Below are 17496 nucleotides of genomic sequence, written 5' to 3' on the forward strand. Positions count from 1 at the left end.
ACAATTACAATTTTAACAATACTTCAAGTGTGATTTATGAGATTTATTGTACCTGGTTTTTCTTTGTAAAAGGCAAAAAGTTGATCATACTGATTTCAAACTATGCATTGAACCAAACACTATCATAACATCTTAGGTGATAATTCAGCATACTTTATTTATGACTAAACATCCCATGTTCGGTTGTGATTGCACATTTTTGGTAGTAAAAGTAATGTTTTGGTAGCGACCACATCACACTACAGAATTTTAATCCACATACTAAAACACTACTAAAACATACTGAAAATTTGCATAACTGTACTAAAATTTTGTTTATTCCCCCAAATAAAGGATTATGTGTTTCCTTTTGTTACTACCGAAACAATGATGACATGTTTCGGTTGTGACTGTTTCGACAATTTTATAGGATAACACCCCAAAAAACAAGGATGTCACTACCAAAACTTCACCAAATGTTTTGATCATGACTGTTACGGCAATGACAGTTTATGGGATAACACCCCAAAAAACAAGATGTCACCACCAAAACTTCACCAAATGTTTTGATTATGACTGTTACAGTAGTGACAGTTTTATCGGTAACACCCAAAAAAACTAAGACGTTACTACCGAAACTTCACCAAATGTTTCGGTAGTGACAATTTTATGGGATAACACCCCAAAAAACAAAGAGGTTACTACCAAAACTTCACCAAATGTTTTGATCATGACTGTTACGGTAGTGACAATTTTACGGGATAACACCCAAAAAAACAAAGGCGTCACTACTGAAACTTCATCAGATGTTACGGTCGTGACTGTTATGGTAGTGATGATTTTATGGGATAACACCCCAAAAAACAAAGACGTTACTACTGAAACTTCACCAAATGTTTTGATCATGACTGTTATGGTAGTGACAATTTTATCGGTAACACCCAAAAAAAAAACAAAGAGGTCATTGCCAAAAGTTCACCAAATGTTTCAGTCATGACTGTTTCGGTAGTGACAATTTTACGGGATAACACTCAAAAAAACAAAGGCGTCACTACTGAAACTTCATCAAACTACTGAAACTTCATCAAATGTACGGGATAACACTCAAAAAAACAAAGGCGTCACTACTGAAACTTCATCAAATGTTTCGGTCGTGACTGTTACGGTAGTGATGATTTTATGGGATAACACCCCAAAAAACAAAGACGTCACTACCGAAACTTCACCAAATCTTTTGATCATGACTGTTCCGGTTGTGACCGTTTTGGTAGTGACAATTTTATGGCACAATATCAGTCAGACTTCTGAACACATTTTACTTTGAAAGAATGGGGCCTGTCTACTCGCCATGTAGCTATAGATGTAGAGAGAGGGACACATAAATATTTCCTAATCATAAATGTAGGGGTGTAGTTAAAATCAGTCTCAGCCAATGGACTAAAACATACATGGTAGTGACATGGAAAAAAACAGGACACATTTTTTTTTTTTTACATAAAGTTTCAGAATTTACTAAGAAAATATAAAATACATATTTTTTTGAACTTCAATTAAAAAAAAAAAAAAAAAAAAAAAAAAAAAAAAAATATATATATATATATATATATATATATATATTTTAACAACAATGGAATAAAATGCAAAAATGATATCAATATAATTTTCATAAGTTGAAATTTAGGGGTTAGGGTTCTGGACAGCCATGATTTTATATATATTAAGCTTCCTGATATTTTAAATATTATTGATATTAATTGATATTTAGTAATATTATTATAAATATAATTTAATATTTAATAAAAGGATCTTAGTAAACATCGAAGATTTGAATACTTAAATGCTTTTTAAATGTATTTTTTGGTTGTGGGACAGCAGTTTGTACCAGTTCTGTAGAATGGCCCATATAAGAGAATAAATGTGTGTAAATGACATCCGCTCTTTCCATTCAACACACTCCCCACCCAGTTAACTTTGTACTGTGCCTCAGCCATTTTTCCCACAGATAACATGTGACAATCCACACCGTCCCAGTGGAATCCGGCACGGCCATCCTGACTGCAGAGCCTTTGGGTGCTCTGGCCAATACGTGAACAGGGGTGGACCCTAGAAATTCCACAGCCGCAGCGTCTCTCTAACACTTGCTTGACCTGAATGACCCCCAATAACCCCCCTCACCCACAACCCTGATGCCCTGACGGAAATTTCAAAGGCCAGCAGATTAACCCTACAATGCTGTGAGGTCCTAACAACTCTGAATTATGAGCAAAACTTTGTTTTAAAACCTGTTGTACACAATCTACTACAAGCATCTATTATTTGATTGATACTTTTAGTATAATTGTAAAAACATAAACCTCAGGTCATGCCATACACATCTTTCTTTGCTGATTTTTATACAGCAAATGTAAAAATAATTTTTATATTGTTAGTAATATTGCACTGTATTGTGTCGCATTGTATATGCTTTGCCTCCAAACTAAAACCTACAAAAAAGCATTTAAATAATCTTACTAAGACATAGAATGATATAGAGACATTTTAGAGAATTTTATTGTATGTTTTGTCCATTTAAAAATCAAAAATACACCAAATTGCATATTTTAGCTCAGTTTTGCCCTTTGAATAAAGCTGATTTTGTTTTCTCCCAAGTATGATCTCATATTTATCTATATAATATCTGATGTATCAATTGTGACCCTGAACCACAAAACCAGTCGTAAGTAGCACAGACACATTTGTAGCAACAGCCAAATAGATAATTTTTTCTTTTGCCAGTCATTGATATTAAGTAAAGATCATGTTCCATGAAGATATTCTGTAAATTTCCTACCGTAAATACATCAAAACCTAATTTCTGATTAGTAATATGCATTGCTAAGAACTTCATGTGGACAACTTTAAAGGTGTTTTTTTCAATATTTCCTTTTTTTTGCACCCTCAGATTCCAGATTTTCAAATAGTTGTATTTCAGACAAACTGTCCTATCATAACAAACCACACATCAATGGAAAGTTTATTTATTCAGCTTTCAGAAAAAAAAAAAAAAATCCTTATGACTGGTTTTGTAGTCCAATGTCACAAATATGAAACAAAACATACACCTGTATGAATACGCTTTGTAGATTCTCTTCTATATTTTGTTTTAAAGGTTAATTAACACTTTAATTTTAAAAAATCTGAGTAGTGTCATGTTTTACATGGTTAAAATGATTTCTTTAAGTGTGCGGTGTCATTTTTCATTATTGCAGAAATAAACTATTTGTAGTTTGATTCATCTCAAAAAGTCAATGGCATTCAAAAATCAATCAAACAAGCTATATTCCAAGTCCTATGTTAGATTTGCATTCAACCAAAAGCTGTATTTAGCAACTCGTTTTGACAAATTGCTCATCTTCTTATGAATCTTGTTAGACCAGCACTAGTGTGCTGGAGAGGCCCAGCAGTCAGACCTCAGCTCGCTTCTCTCTCTTGTTGTGTTAGCAGTGGCTGATTCAGCACTCAACACTTGAATGAGCGGCCATTTTCCCTCAGCACATCTCTGCATGAGAAGTGACGTCACAACCTGGCTACGCCACGACAAATTGAACACGGAGAATTATTAACGCCAGGTAGGTGTTTGATTTAGAAGGACACTTCTTTCCCCGTATTAATTTATGAAATGTACAGCTTTTAATTTTTAAACAAATGTGTTGGTTATATTTTCCATATTTACGTTTAATTTCAGCGTTACTGTATTATTTTATTAGGCCTATACTTAATTCAAAATCACAGCAATCTTTAAATTAAAATGAATGTCCACAGAATCATAGAGTAACTGGGCACGGAGGCAGATGGCGTAGGAGTGAGCTGCAGTGATGTTACAATGCCACCTTGTGGTCACAAAGTGAACGTTTTAAAAGAGTTTTATCAAATGAGTGACTTACCATCAACAGCATTTCGAAACTAAGGTCTAAAACATAATAATGAACTCATTAGGCAACCCATTAAAAATAATTAAGTAATTAGCTGGAAGCTGGATCAAAAACAAATAGGCCTACCACTAACGACCAGACTATTAAACTAGACGTGTTTACAACGGGGTTGAACCACAAATATTCAAATATTACGCTTCTAAACGATACGACAGTTTCTCCATATTCAAAGCATGTACAATAAACAATTCTCTCATACATGTTAGCAATATTGAGTTTTTTTTGTAGCAGGTAAACTTATTTTTTAAATTCAAATTGACATCCTCATCTCATTCAGCGTGTGAGAATATTTCCCGCAATGCCCCAAATCCAGTTATCCAAATATTTTAATATTTGATATTTGATGTCGGAAACAAGGAACCGGCAAATAATAACCGCAAAAGCCAAAAAGCATGAATGAAAATAATAATATATACCCAGATAACAGTTTTTAGTTCGTTTTTGGTTCCTAGAAAGTTAACCAGAAATAGTTTTCTTAACGTTCCCAGGATGTTAGTTTTTGTTTGTAGAATGTTCCCAGAACATTAGTTTTTTTGGTTTGTAAAACATTAACATTATTCTAAAGTTCCCAAGGTTATTTTTTAGGGTTTGTTTTTGGTTAGCCAGGAAGTTTTCTTAATGTTCCTCGAACGTTAGTTTTTGTTTGTAGAACGTTCCCAGAACAATAGTTTTTTTTTGTTTGTAGAACATTAACATTATTCTAATGTTCCCAGAACGTTTGTCTTTTGGTTCCTAGAAAGCTAGTTTTTAGAACGTTATTATAACATTCCCAGAAAGCTGTTTTGTTAAGATTTGTTTTTGGTTAGCAAGGAAAGTTTTCTTAATGTTCCTAGAAAGCTTTTGTTTGTAGAATGTTCTCAGAACATTGATCTAACGTTTTGAGTTCCCAGAAAGTTTTTCTTTTGGTTTTTAGAGCATTATTATAACATGACCAGAACGTTTTTTTTTTGGTTAAGGTCTGTTTTTTTGCTTGGCCAGGACAGTTTTCTTAGAAATAGAACGTTTTTGTTTGTATAATGTTCCCAACGTTAATCTAATGTTCTTAGAATGTTAGCTTTGGGTTCCCAGCAAGTTACTTTTTGGTTTTTAGAACATTATTTTGTTTAGGTTTGTTTTTGGTTAGCTAGGAAATTGAATGCTAGTTTTTGGTTTGTATAACGTTACTACACTCTTAAAAATTAAGGTGCTTCACGATGCCATAGAAGAACCTTTTTTGGATAAATGGTTCCATAAAGAACCTTTAAAGGAACACTTTTTTTTTTTTTAAAATAGGCTCAACTCCCCCAGTTAAACAGCTGAGTTTGACCGTTTTCGAATCCATTCAGCCAGTCTCTGGGTCTGGCGGTAGCACTTTTAGCATAGCTTAGACTTGGTTTGTCTAACATTAACATTATTTTAAAGTTCCCAAGGTTATTTTTTATGGTTTGTTTTTGGTTAACCAGGAAGTTGTCCTAATGTTCCCCGAACGTTAGTTTTTGTTTGTCGAACGTTCCCAGAACAATATATAACATTAACATTATTCAAATGTTCCCAGAACATTTATGAAAAGGTAAGAAAGAGATGGTTCTGTGTGGAACCAAAAATGGTTCTTCTATGGCAATGCTGTTAAGAACCTTTTAAAGCACCTTTATTTTTAAGAGTGTTGTTAGTTTAACATTTCCCTAAACTCTTTACTCCAGTATGATCACCATGCTGCACGTAGGTAATCATCCAGCACAATCACAACGCAGTATAGGAGTATGGAAATGATCAGCTTTAAAAAAAAAAATAAAAAAAAAAATTTTTACTTTAAAACTTAAGTATACTTTTGTAGGTATAATGAGCTTAGTCCTACAAGTAACTTTTGGCTCCCCTTATGAATATTAACCATGGTTTTATTATAATAAAAGTAACCATCTTTTTTTTTCTTGACGTATTGATCATTTTTATAGCCACATTTTTACTACAAATACAATACAACTATGGTTAGTGTAGTAAAACCATGGTTTATCTATAGTAACCATGTTTTTTTTTTTTTTATTTGTAGTAAAACCATGGTTAATTTTTGTACAGTAAATATATATATTTTAAATTATGTAATGACAAGCTGTCATGACTTACTAAGCATATATTTATTTATTTATTTATTTATTTATTTATTTTACAGTGTGGAAGTAGACAGAGTGTAGAAGTCATGTCCTCCTTACCCACCTTATTTTTCCCAGAGTGGATGCGCTCATTTGTAAATTTATGGGTGTGGTTTATGGTCTCATCAGTTTCCAGTTATTTTTAAATGACATTGCAAATTGTTGTCTCTCACCATATTATTTTAACATATTATCTTAATTATGAGCACATTGGGTTGTAGAGCAAACAGTTTTACCGTTTACCGCACGCTTTTATTCTTCTCATTATTTCTCTTTAGCAGCTAATGAACCGGAAGTCTCTCCCATAGGCTTACTTCTGCATGAAAGAAAAAGGTAGATAGTAACCAAGGTTAATTTTCACAAAACTTAAATGACATTAAACCAGTTTTAAAACAAATTTGAATTTCATAGCATTTACAAAAACAAGTTGCTCAACTGATCTCGATAAGCTAATGCAACGTAAAAACATTAATTTTTTTTTTTTTTTTTACAGTGTAGCAAAAATGTGAAGTTGCTGCAATCGGAAATAAAACCGCTTACGCATACAGTTAGAGTCATGTTTATTTACAGCAGAATCCTGACTAAGGAGAAGAAAGGGAAGGTTATGAGAGCTGAAATGTTTTCAGTACAGCTCATTTGGATCCACATTTCACTACACTTTTTAATTTATTTATTTGATTTTTTTTTTTTTTTTTATACAGAATCCTTTTGGCTGTTAATGTTGATAGCCCAACAGAGCTTAGCGCCCTCTGCAGGCAGGGAGGATGATGGAGGGGAAAAAAAAAAAAAAAAAAAAAAAAAAAAAAAAAGGAAATTGAAGTACAAAACAAAAATCCACAGCATTAGGGGGGAAGTGAAAGAAAAAATACAAACAATGGGATAAAACAAACAAACCAAAAAAAGCACTCTTCCATTAAAAAACAAAACAAAATAACATTTGAGTTTCAATGCAATCATCATGATCGTCATTTATATTGTTCTTTTTTTTCTTGTAATGTCTTTAAGGGTGGCAGAGGGACAGTGAAGAGGTTTGTGGGGGATGTCCATGATGCTCAGGTTTAACCAAGGCCCACTGCCAGGCAAACGGTCATACTGAATATTCAGGCAACGCAGTGCCAATGTTTCGCGCGAGGTCCAAGCCGGCCGCGGGGGTCAGAGCGGTCCGGTCTCGTCACCCCCCTCTCGGACTAATTCTCTTGTGCGACTCATCGTCCACGACCCCGTGTCTGCGCCTCAGAGTTTCAGAGTGTCGCACGAGCACGGTTGCCCTGAAAACGCAGCTTTTGAAGAACGACACGCTGTACAATTGACATGCAAGGCCAGACGACTAACAGATTAAAAAACAGGTAACAACAGGTAAAAAAAACAAAACAAAAAAAAAAACAAAAAAAAAAAAAGAAAAAAGAAAAGAAACAAAAGCAAACCTCAACGGACTGAGCCAGCAAAATGCATTATTTTCTACAACGCACACACACGCACGCACACACATTCACTCAATCTTGCACCTCAATTCCAGTTTCATCATTGCAGAGCCAATTGGGTTGAAGGAATGACTACAAACAAAACAATTAATGCTTGAAATACTAGTGGAAAAAAATTCGGCCTGTTTAAATAACTAAGCTTAGTACAATCCTTAAACATTTCCCCCCGTTAGCCCGGCAGAGCTCATCTTCAGTGGTCCATCCAGAGCCGTGGAGGTAACAGCATACATTCATACAGAAACGCAAAATCACACCAACCCTTGTGTTCAAAGGCCAAAGAGTTGAACGACCCACTGCAATGAGTTTTATGGAAGAAGTGAGCAAAAGGAAAAGAAATATGCGTATTTGGAGATCTAAAAGTAAGGAAATGAAAACCGTTTGCCGTTACAATTCATTTTCGCCCGTTCGTACACACACACACGCGATCTCACGCACACTCGCACCTCAACATGATAACCCCTAATACATGTGTACACATATATACATAGAGCTGTACGCCCCCACAATTTATAATGCATCATTTCTGTATATGCCAAGAATAAAATCTTTCTAAATAAAATACATGTTTCTGCGAAGGAAGGGTTGTTAGAAAGGGAAATCGGGATGGATGCGGGTTGGGTTTTATCAGAAAGGGAAAGAGAGAACGAGGGAAGGAAGGGGAAATAACGACGCTGTCCTCTACTGTGTGCTGGTCCCTTATAGGGTCATCGTCATCCCGAGCTGTGGCAGAATCTACGTTCCTCGTCCACAGAGCGGTAAATAAAGAAATCTCAGTCTGTAAATCCGTAACGGCGCCGAACGGTACAAATGGAAACACGCTCGGAGCTCAAAGCGGCTCCGGTTCACGTCCAGATGACGAGCGATCCGGTAAAATGCGGCTGAGTTCGGTGGAACACGGGGAAAAGAGAGAGACAGAGAGAGAAAGGTGGTGTGATGAAGTTGGAATGGAGCTGAGAAAGAAAAGAGGTAGAGGAAATAAAGACAAAGAGAGTATGGTTGGAGCGCATGAATCCATCTGGCAGTGAAGTCCGCGTGCTGCTGTTCATCCACTGGCTGGAGGATGACAACGGGAATGAGGGATGATGAGAAGACGAGTGCAGTTCCTCTCTTCCGACACCTCTCCTTCTCTCTCTTTCGCTCTCTCTTTCTCCGTTTGGTGGGCGGGAGGGAGGGATGATGGGAACTTGTGCTGGTCAGAACAGCATCATACCTCCAGGAAGCGGGAGCTGCTGGACTTGGCGTGGAAGGGCTCGGACCACATGCGCCGTAGGTCCCCCTGTGGAGCAAAAGACCCAGACAGAATTACTACCAATTCACATCAAGAGCGAGTTGAGTGATAAACACACATCCAAACACACAGCTTCTGAGTAAAGTTATTTAGTTAACATTAGTTAACATGAACTATGAATGAACAGTACTTCTACAGCATTTCTTAATCTTAATGTAAATTTCAGCACTTACTAATGCACTATTAAAATCACAAGTTGTTCGTTAACAGTTAATGCACTATGAACAACATAAACAAACAATGAACGACTGTATTTTTATTAACTAACATTAACAAAGATAAATAGCGTAACAAATGTATTGTTCATTTTTCGTTCGTTAGTTAATACATTAACAAATGTTAACAAATGAAACCTTATCGTGAAGTGTTACCATGAAATAAAGTACAAAGTAAAATAAAATACTAAAATCATTAAAAAACAGCAATAAAATAAAATAGTAATAATGCTAATAAATAGCAGTACAATAAAATAGTAGTTGTAATAATAATAATAAACAACAGTAATAAGATTATTTACAATGACTATAAATTACAACAACTCGTTATTATTTTGAGTGTATTATCCACATATATACCTTCTCTCTTGATAGTCAATGAGTTTAAGATAAAATAAAATAATAAACAGCAATAAAATAAAAAATTAGTAGTAATAATAATAAACAACTAATAAGATTTACAGTGACTATAAATGACTAATAATAATAATAATAATAATAATAATAATAATAACAACGTTATTTTTAACTTGTATTATTTTATTACCATTATCCACAAAAGCTTCTTTGTTAATAATCAGTAAGTTAAAAAAATAAAAAATTAAAATTAATAATGATAAACAGTAATAAATACAACTAGTAAAAAGAATAATAATAATAATAATAATAATAATAATAATAATAAACAACAGTAATAAAAAGATTTAAAATGCCTATTATTGACAATCATAATAAACAACAACGTTATTATTTTGTTACTATTCACATATTTAAAAGCCTCTTTCTTGGTGGAGTTTAAAATAAAATTAAATTAAATTAAAAATAAAATAGTAATAATGATAAACAGTAATAAAACTAATAATAATAATAATAATAATAATAATAATAATAATAATAATAATAATAATAATAAAATAATAAGTAATAAAAAAAATTACAATGACTTATTGACATAATAATAATAATAATAATAATAATAATAATAATAATAATAAGTATTATTATAATAATTAACAACAACAACAACAACAACAACAACAATAATAATAATTTTATAACTATAAACAAAATTGCAACAACATTATTATTGTGTTATTATTATCCACATATTTAAAAGCCTCTCTCTTGATGGTCAATGAGTTGAAAATAAAATAAAAATAGTAGTAGAAGTAGTAGTTATAATAATAATAATAATAATAATAATAATAATAATAATAATAATAATAATAATAATAAACAGTAATAAAAACCATTTACTGACTTTTATTTAATGACCAGATTACTACTACTACTACTACTAACAATAACAACAACGTTAATATTTTGTTAGTATTATTTACATATTTAAAAGCTTCTCTCTTGATAATCAATGAGTTAAAAATAAAATAAAAGTGATAAAATAAAATCAAAAAAAATTAAATAGTGGTAATAACAACAACAACAACAACAACAACAACCCGTAATAAGATTACCAAAAAGATTTACAATGACTATGACTAATAATAATAATAATAATAATAATAATAATAATAATAATAATAATAGTAATAATAACGTGTTACTATTTTGTTACCAGTAATAAATATTATTTTATCCTATTTTTTAATTTACATTTTTCCTTAAAACTTTTTTTCCCATTGCATTTCTTTCGCTTGCATAATCTATAACATGTTTTGTGCATAAAAATGAACTTAATAAAAATATAATTTCCCATCTACTATATCTGGTCTGAAATGTGTTTGGTAAGATAAAGTGCACTGTTTAATTATACCGTCTATGTGAATACACTGATGCATGTGATAAAAACACAATGTCCCAGTGCCCATCATTCCTGCATATTCATCTGACCCATTAGCAGAGCAATAAACTGCAAACATATCAGAGCTCACAAAGATGAGATACAGTCACACATTACTACAGCGAATGTCAGTGGGTCTGTGGCTGCATGACAGAAAGTTACAGATACCTCACTCAGCACACTTTAAGGTGTTACGTGACAGTTCTGACAGCTAGTCTTGTTATAGTTACAAGAGGCTTGTGCATACGAGTGTACAAACCTTTATTTTGCCTCATCTTCTTTACTTGATATCAAGTTAAATGTTTCACTAACATGTTAAATTGTGCAGAAATGCTGACGAAAGCGGCACAAACCTGCGTGTCTGTGCTTACATAATCTATGATTACACCTGTTCAGTCCATGAAGGTCACACCCATCCACACACACACACACACACACACACCTCACAACTGAACCATTCAACCAACAACAAAAGACCTAATTTATCCTTTAATATGATAAACAACTACACCAACCAGAATACAGGTCAATGCAATATAAACTGCATGCCTACATGGAAAAACACACTGTGGGAGCTTCCTGTTTTTGTAGATGGGTTTTGTATTTAATTTTGCTAATCCTAATTTGCTTGTCCCCGTTTATTTTTAGGCACACGGAATGTGCTGTAACAGACTTGAAAACACATGATTTTATCTTGTTGATGATTATCACGTCCAACAAGTACTACAGCATACCTTGACACACACACATGCTTTAAAACATGTCTAAACCGGTTATTAAAATAACATACTATATATACTATATTATATTTGACTTGGCATGAACCGTTTAGTGACTATTTGGCCATTGTCAAAGAAAACCACCTTCCTATTTCATAAAGCTGCATATAGCTACTGAAACAGCATTTCGACTTCCATAAATGTGAAAAAATGTTCCACAATTGATCGTTTCTATGGGAAAGAGAGGCTGTTTCTATGACGACGGAACTACACAGAACGGATCAGATAATGTTACAACACATGCAGAACAAAACATCTGCCACAGTGAAAAGAAACCGGCGTACAATTGGCGCTTCAATAGAAGGAATGCGAATTACCCGCAGAGACGCACACAGGTGTGTGCGCTTGCACATAAATAATGTAGCACAGTGTTATGGATATGGCACACTCCCTGCTCAAATAACCTGACAATGAAAGGATGTAGACTTCTGTGTTGCTTCTGAGCAGGTGAGGAAAAGGTGATTCTACGAAATTAAGGTGACACCGTTTCAACATTTCCTAGAAATGAGGCAATAGCATCCCCGTGGAGATTCAGGTGTTGGTTTGAACAGACGCACCTTCAGGTAGGCCATGGTGAGCAGAGGCAGCAGGGTGAAGGGCACCAGGTACAGGAGGGCAGGCTGGGCCGCGCGGTGAATACGAGAGGCCACGGTTGCAGTCAAAAGACCTGAGATGGGAAGAGAGAGAATCATTAAATGTTGCAGGAGAAAAGTGCTGAATCCAAGTAATATTACATACAGCCTGTTTACAGAATGAATGACTCTTCTGAATCTTTTTAATGAATCAAACACATTCTTAAAAAGTTAGTTCATCCAAAAATGAAAATTCTGTCATTAATTATTCACCCTCATGTCGTTCCAAACCCGTACGACTTTTGTTCATCTTCAGAACAATTGTTGAATAAAGTTATTTGTTTTCTTTGTGCACAAAAGGTATTCTTGTAGCTTCATAAGATTACGGTTGAACCACTGATGTCACATCTACTACACTGTGTGCAGAATTATTAGGCATGTTGATATTCTGGTCATATTTTTTTTTCCAAACACATTTTACCAATTCCAAACCACATCAGTCTTAATAACTACTGTCAATTTTGTATTTAATCATTTATATGTGATATATAATTGTCCGTGAAGGCTGGAAGTGAAAAACTCCTTATATTCAGGTGTGCAGAATTATTAGGCATGTTTTCTTTTACAGATAAAATGAGCCAAAAAAGATATTTAACCCAGACTGAAAAGTCCAAATTATTAAATGCCCATAAGAAGAATGCAATACTAATGCATTACAAGAATTTGCAAAGTTAAGTCTTGACCATTGGACAGCGAAATGCTTGTTGAGTCTGCATGGTCAGAAAAAACAGGTGGAGAAGAAAAGATGGATGTTAACTGCAAAAGAATTAGGAATTAAGGTGAAGAATTAGGTGTGACACCATCAGGAACCGTTTCCAGTTCTCCAGCGCCACCATTTTCCAGAACTGCAACCTACCTGGAGTCTTCAGAAGTGCAATGTGTCAGGTTCTCAGAGACTTTGCTTGGTAAAAAATCCTAAAAAATGCTCCTGACTTAATAAGAATAACAAGCTGACGTGTTGTTAAATACATGAAGACATTTTTTCTTTTTTTTTTTTTTATAGGCTTTATAGACAGATGAGTTGAGAGTGACTCTTGAAGGACAAGCATCACATCCTCTTGTACCTCTGATTCAAGAATTTATCTTCCAAAATCTGGCAGTAAGTTTTGGGAGTTCATTTTAGTCCATCTCTGCAAGTCAGACTTTTCAGGATAAGAGACTAAACATGAACTCCCAAAACTTACTGCCAGATTTTGGAAGATAAATTCTTGAATCAGAGGTACAAGAGGATGTGATGCTTGTCCTTCAAGAGTCACTCTCAACTCATCTGTCTATAAAGCCTATAAAAAAAAAAAAAAGAAAAAATGTCTTCATGTATTTAACAACACGTCAGCTTGTTATTCTTATTAAGTCAGGAGCATTTTTTAGGATTTTTTACCAAGCAAAGTCTCTGAGAACCTGACACATTGCACTTCTGAAGACTCCAGGTAGGTTGCAGTTCTGGAAAATGGTGGCGCTGGAGAACTGGAAACGGTTCCTGATGGTGTCACACCTAATTCTTCACCTTAATTCCTAATTCTTTTGCAGTTAACATCCATCTTTTCTTCTCCACCTGTTTTTTCTGACCATGCAGACTCAACAAGCATTTCGCTGTCCAATGGTCAAGACTTAACTTTGCAAATTCTTGTAATGCATTAGTATTGCATTCTTCTTATGGGCATTTAATAATTTGGACTTTTCAGTCTGGGTTAAATATCTTTTTTGGCTCATTTTATCTGTAAAGGAAAACATGCCTAATAATTCTGCACACCTAAATATAAGGAGTTTTTCACTTCCAGCCTTCACGGACAATTATATATCACATATAAATGATTAAATACAAAATTGACAGTAGTTATTAAGACTGATGTGGTTTGGAATTGGTAAAATGTGTTTGGAAAAAAAATATGACCAGAATATCAACATGCCTAATAATTCTGCACACAGTGTATTTTAACGATGTTCTTGTTAGCGTTCTGAAACTTGAATGTGGTAGTATCGTTGCCGTCTATGAAGGGTCAGAAAGCTCCTGGATTTTAAACATCTTAATTTGTGTCAAGAAGATGATCATAGATCTTACGCGTTTGGAACGACATGATGGTGGATAATAAATAACAGAATTTTTATTTTTGAGTGAACTCTTTAAAGGTTAAAGTTCACTTCCAGAACAAAAAATTACATATACTCACCCCCTTGTCATCCAAGATGTTCATGTCTTTCTTTCTTCAGTCGTAAAGAAATTATGTTTTTTGAGGAAAACATTTCAGGATTTTTCGCCATATAGTGGACTGATGTGGTGCCCCGAGTTTGAACTTCCAAAATGTAGTTTAAATGCGGCTTCAAACAATCCCAAAAGCGGTTATAAATGATGCCAGCCAAGGAAGAAGGGTCTTATCTAGCGAAACGATCGATTATTTTATTAAAAAAAAAAATTCAATTTAAATACTTTTTAACCTCAAATGCTCATCTTGTCTAGCTCTGCTAGGTATTCCAGTTCAAGACAGTTAGGGTATGTCGAAAAATCCCACCGCATTTTCTCCTCCAACCTCAAAATCATCCTACATCGCTGCAGAAGTGCTGACCCAGTGTTTATAACAAAAAAAAAAAAAAAAAAAAAAAAAAAAAAAAAAGTGCTAAGATCATCAAACACCCTCTTACAAAAAAATGACATGGTAAAACAGCGATGTAGGACGATTTTGAAGTTGGAGGAGAAAATGAGAAGGGAGATTTTCGACATACCCTAACTGTCATGAACCGGAATACACAGAGCTAGAAAAGACGAGCATTTAAGGGTTAAAAAGTATATAAATTGTAGATTTTTTAGGAAATTAACCGATCTTCCTTGGCTGGGATCATTTAGAGCCCTTTGAAGCTGCGTTTAAACTACATTTTGGATGTTCAAACTCGGGGGAGTTGAAGTCAACTATATGGAGAGCATTCCTTATGTGTTTTTGCTCAAAAAACTATTTCTTTACAACAGAATTTTTTACGGAACTTGGATGACAAGGGGGTGAGTACATTATCTGTACATTTTTGTTCTGAAAGTAAACTACTCCTTTAAAATGGAAAAAAAAAAATGGAATCTAGAAAAAAAAAAAAAAGAATTTGGAAAAAAATAAAACATTTCATAGTGTCTTAATGAAATTTTGTTAAACTTTTAATACATTTCTATTAAATTGTGCAAGCTTTTATTATTTGAATTAATTGGATATGCTTTTCAATAAACAAAATGTAATTTAACCATTAAAACAGTCTAGAAAAATTAAAATGGAAAAGAAAAACGAAAACTAGACAGACAAAATCATTAACAGAATGACAGACTAAATGACAGGACAACAACAGAATAGCTGTTTTCATCAGCCATTATCCAACTTAATTCACAAAAAGAAACTCAATGCATTATATGCTCGCTTGAGATGGTTTCTGACTTATTTGGAAATGCAACTGCCGAATAAATTCCTCCACACGCTAGGGATGGCTCGATACCATAATTTTGGCTTCTGCATGATACCAGAATGTGATACCTCAGAATCAATACTAAATCGATATAAATAACCAGCCTTAAAAGATAAGTGAACTGAAAACAATTTAGTAAGTAATGTTAACATACTAAATAGGGGTGCTCTGATTGATCGGCTACCGTTCAGTATCGGCCGATAATCGCTTGGGGATGTTTGATCAGCGGTCTCTAAAAAGGCCGATCTCATAAACCGATATAAAGCTGATTGCCATGCCAGGTTTGGTACGACACACAGTGGCACCATCTCAGTCTCTTTTTGGCAAGGGTAAAACAATTATAATGCTGAAGGTGAGGTACAATTCATATTTCTTCATTAAATAACTTATAAAGTAATTTGAAAACCTTATGTGAGCCGTAATTTCACAAAAAGCATGAATGAATGACGGCACGCTCTCTCTCATTCTCTCTCAAAAGTGCGCTAATGGCTTCCAATCACCACATCGCGTCTGACTATAAGCAGCTGCACAGTTGACACAGGAATTGTTACCTGCACAATAGAATCAGTGTCGCATCGTTGCTAAAATGTATAAACTGCATTTCTTTTTAATTCTTTCCAGTGTTTAACCATTCAGCGCTCGCACGCTCTCCTGGAGACTGGGTGCTTATGCACACTTGACGCGTACACACATAACGCCGCGTTCACATAACTCCGTTTGCAGTGCAGATTTTTTTTTCTGCGCTCATGCTAACGGATTAAAGCGTTCAAGCTGCACACGGTTGCGGTCTGGCAGTGCGTTCCAGGAGCACTGTATCAGCAGCAGTGCAGAGATCATTTCCGCAAGTCTGTGTTGCACGCAGAATTAGCGTGACAGTGCATTGTTTGCGGTAAATATGAACAAGGATTGACATGAAAATGTCGTGCATATCGTTAAAGTCTATTGTGTTTCACAGTCAACACATATGGGTTTTGTTTTTAGAATAAATGTTATAAATGATAAATGAACTAATACATGTTTAGTATTAGGGGTGCTAAACATGTATTAGTTAATTTAGCATTTATAACCAATTATTGACCTCGATCAGGGGTCACCAAACTTGTTCCTGGAGGGCCGGTGTACTGCAGAATTTACCTCCAACTTTCCTCAAAACATCTGCCTGGAAGTTTCAAGTATAGAGGGTATGCATTGACATCACTTTCCTACTGGGACACGTCCCCTCAGCCGGACTGAGTGGCAAAAGAGCCTTCAGCATGAATAGATTTAATAGGGAAGATGTGAAAACGTGGGTAAAACAAACGATAATCAGTTTAAACTAAAGGTTGCTGAACTTGATATAAAGTTCCTAACAACTTAACAAATATCCAGTGGTCAATGACTATTGATGCAGCCAGAAATCGTGTTTTCTAACACTTACATGTGTCTGATTTTGACGCAGACGAAAACAAATGCAAATTTGCCTGTGACCTCATTTTGTAAATACAAAATAGGTTGGTCTAAACCCCGGTGATCACTTATATCAATGTTATATATATTGTCATATCGTCCAGCTGAAAAACGTATATAGTTTTTGTCCGTGTTTACTTAAAAACATCCAGTTACGCAGAAATTAATATGGCAAATATTTAGCTGATGACTTGTCAATACGATATACTACAATACAATATATAGGATATGATTGGGAGATTATTTGTTTCTTTGAATTGCAGCGATTAATTTGCTTCTCTTTTCAGTAGCTTTCAGCAGTCTGTTAAAATATACCTATAAAAATATAAAATCTCTTTGTACAGTC

The 17496-nt window shown here is 34.4% G+C and overlaps 1 protein-coding gene across 1 annotated transcript in view; it reads right to left on the reverse strand.

Annotated features, from left to right (window-relative positions):
• Positions 1-6619: 6619 nt before the first annotated feature.
• sppl3 (signal peptide peptidase 3) overlaps positions 6620-17496 on the reverse strand; it is a 49196-nt gene continuing 38319 nt past the window's right edge. The window contains exons 9-10 of the mRNA XM_051121067.1: positions 12195-12304; positions 6620-8833 (exon numbers count right to left, since the gene is read on the reverse strand). Coding sequence (XP_050977024.1) covers positions 8762-8833; positions 12195-12304 — 182 coding nt within the window. The 3' untranslated portion in view covers positions 6620-8761. The remainder of the gene's footprint in view (positions 8834-12194; positions 12305-17496) is intronic.

Source organism: Labeo rohita, chromosome 10 (genome assembly GCF_022985175.1).
Source record: "Labeo rohita strain BAU-BD-2019 chromosome 10, IGBB_LRoh.1.0, whole genome shotgun sequence".
Lineage (NCBI taxonomy): Eukaryota > Metazoa > Chordata > Actinopteri > Cypriniformes > Cyprinidae > Labeo > Labeo rohita.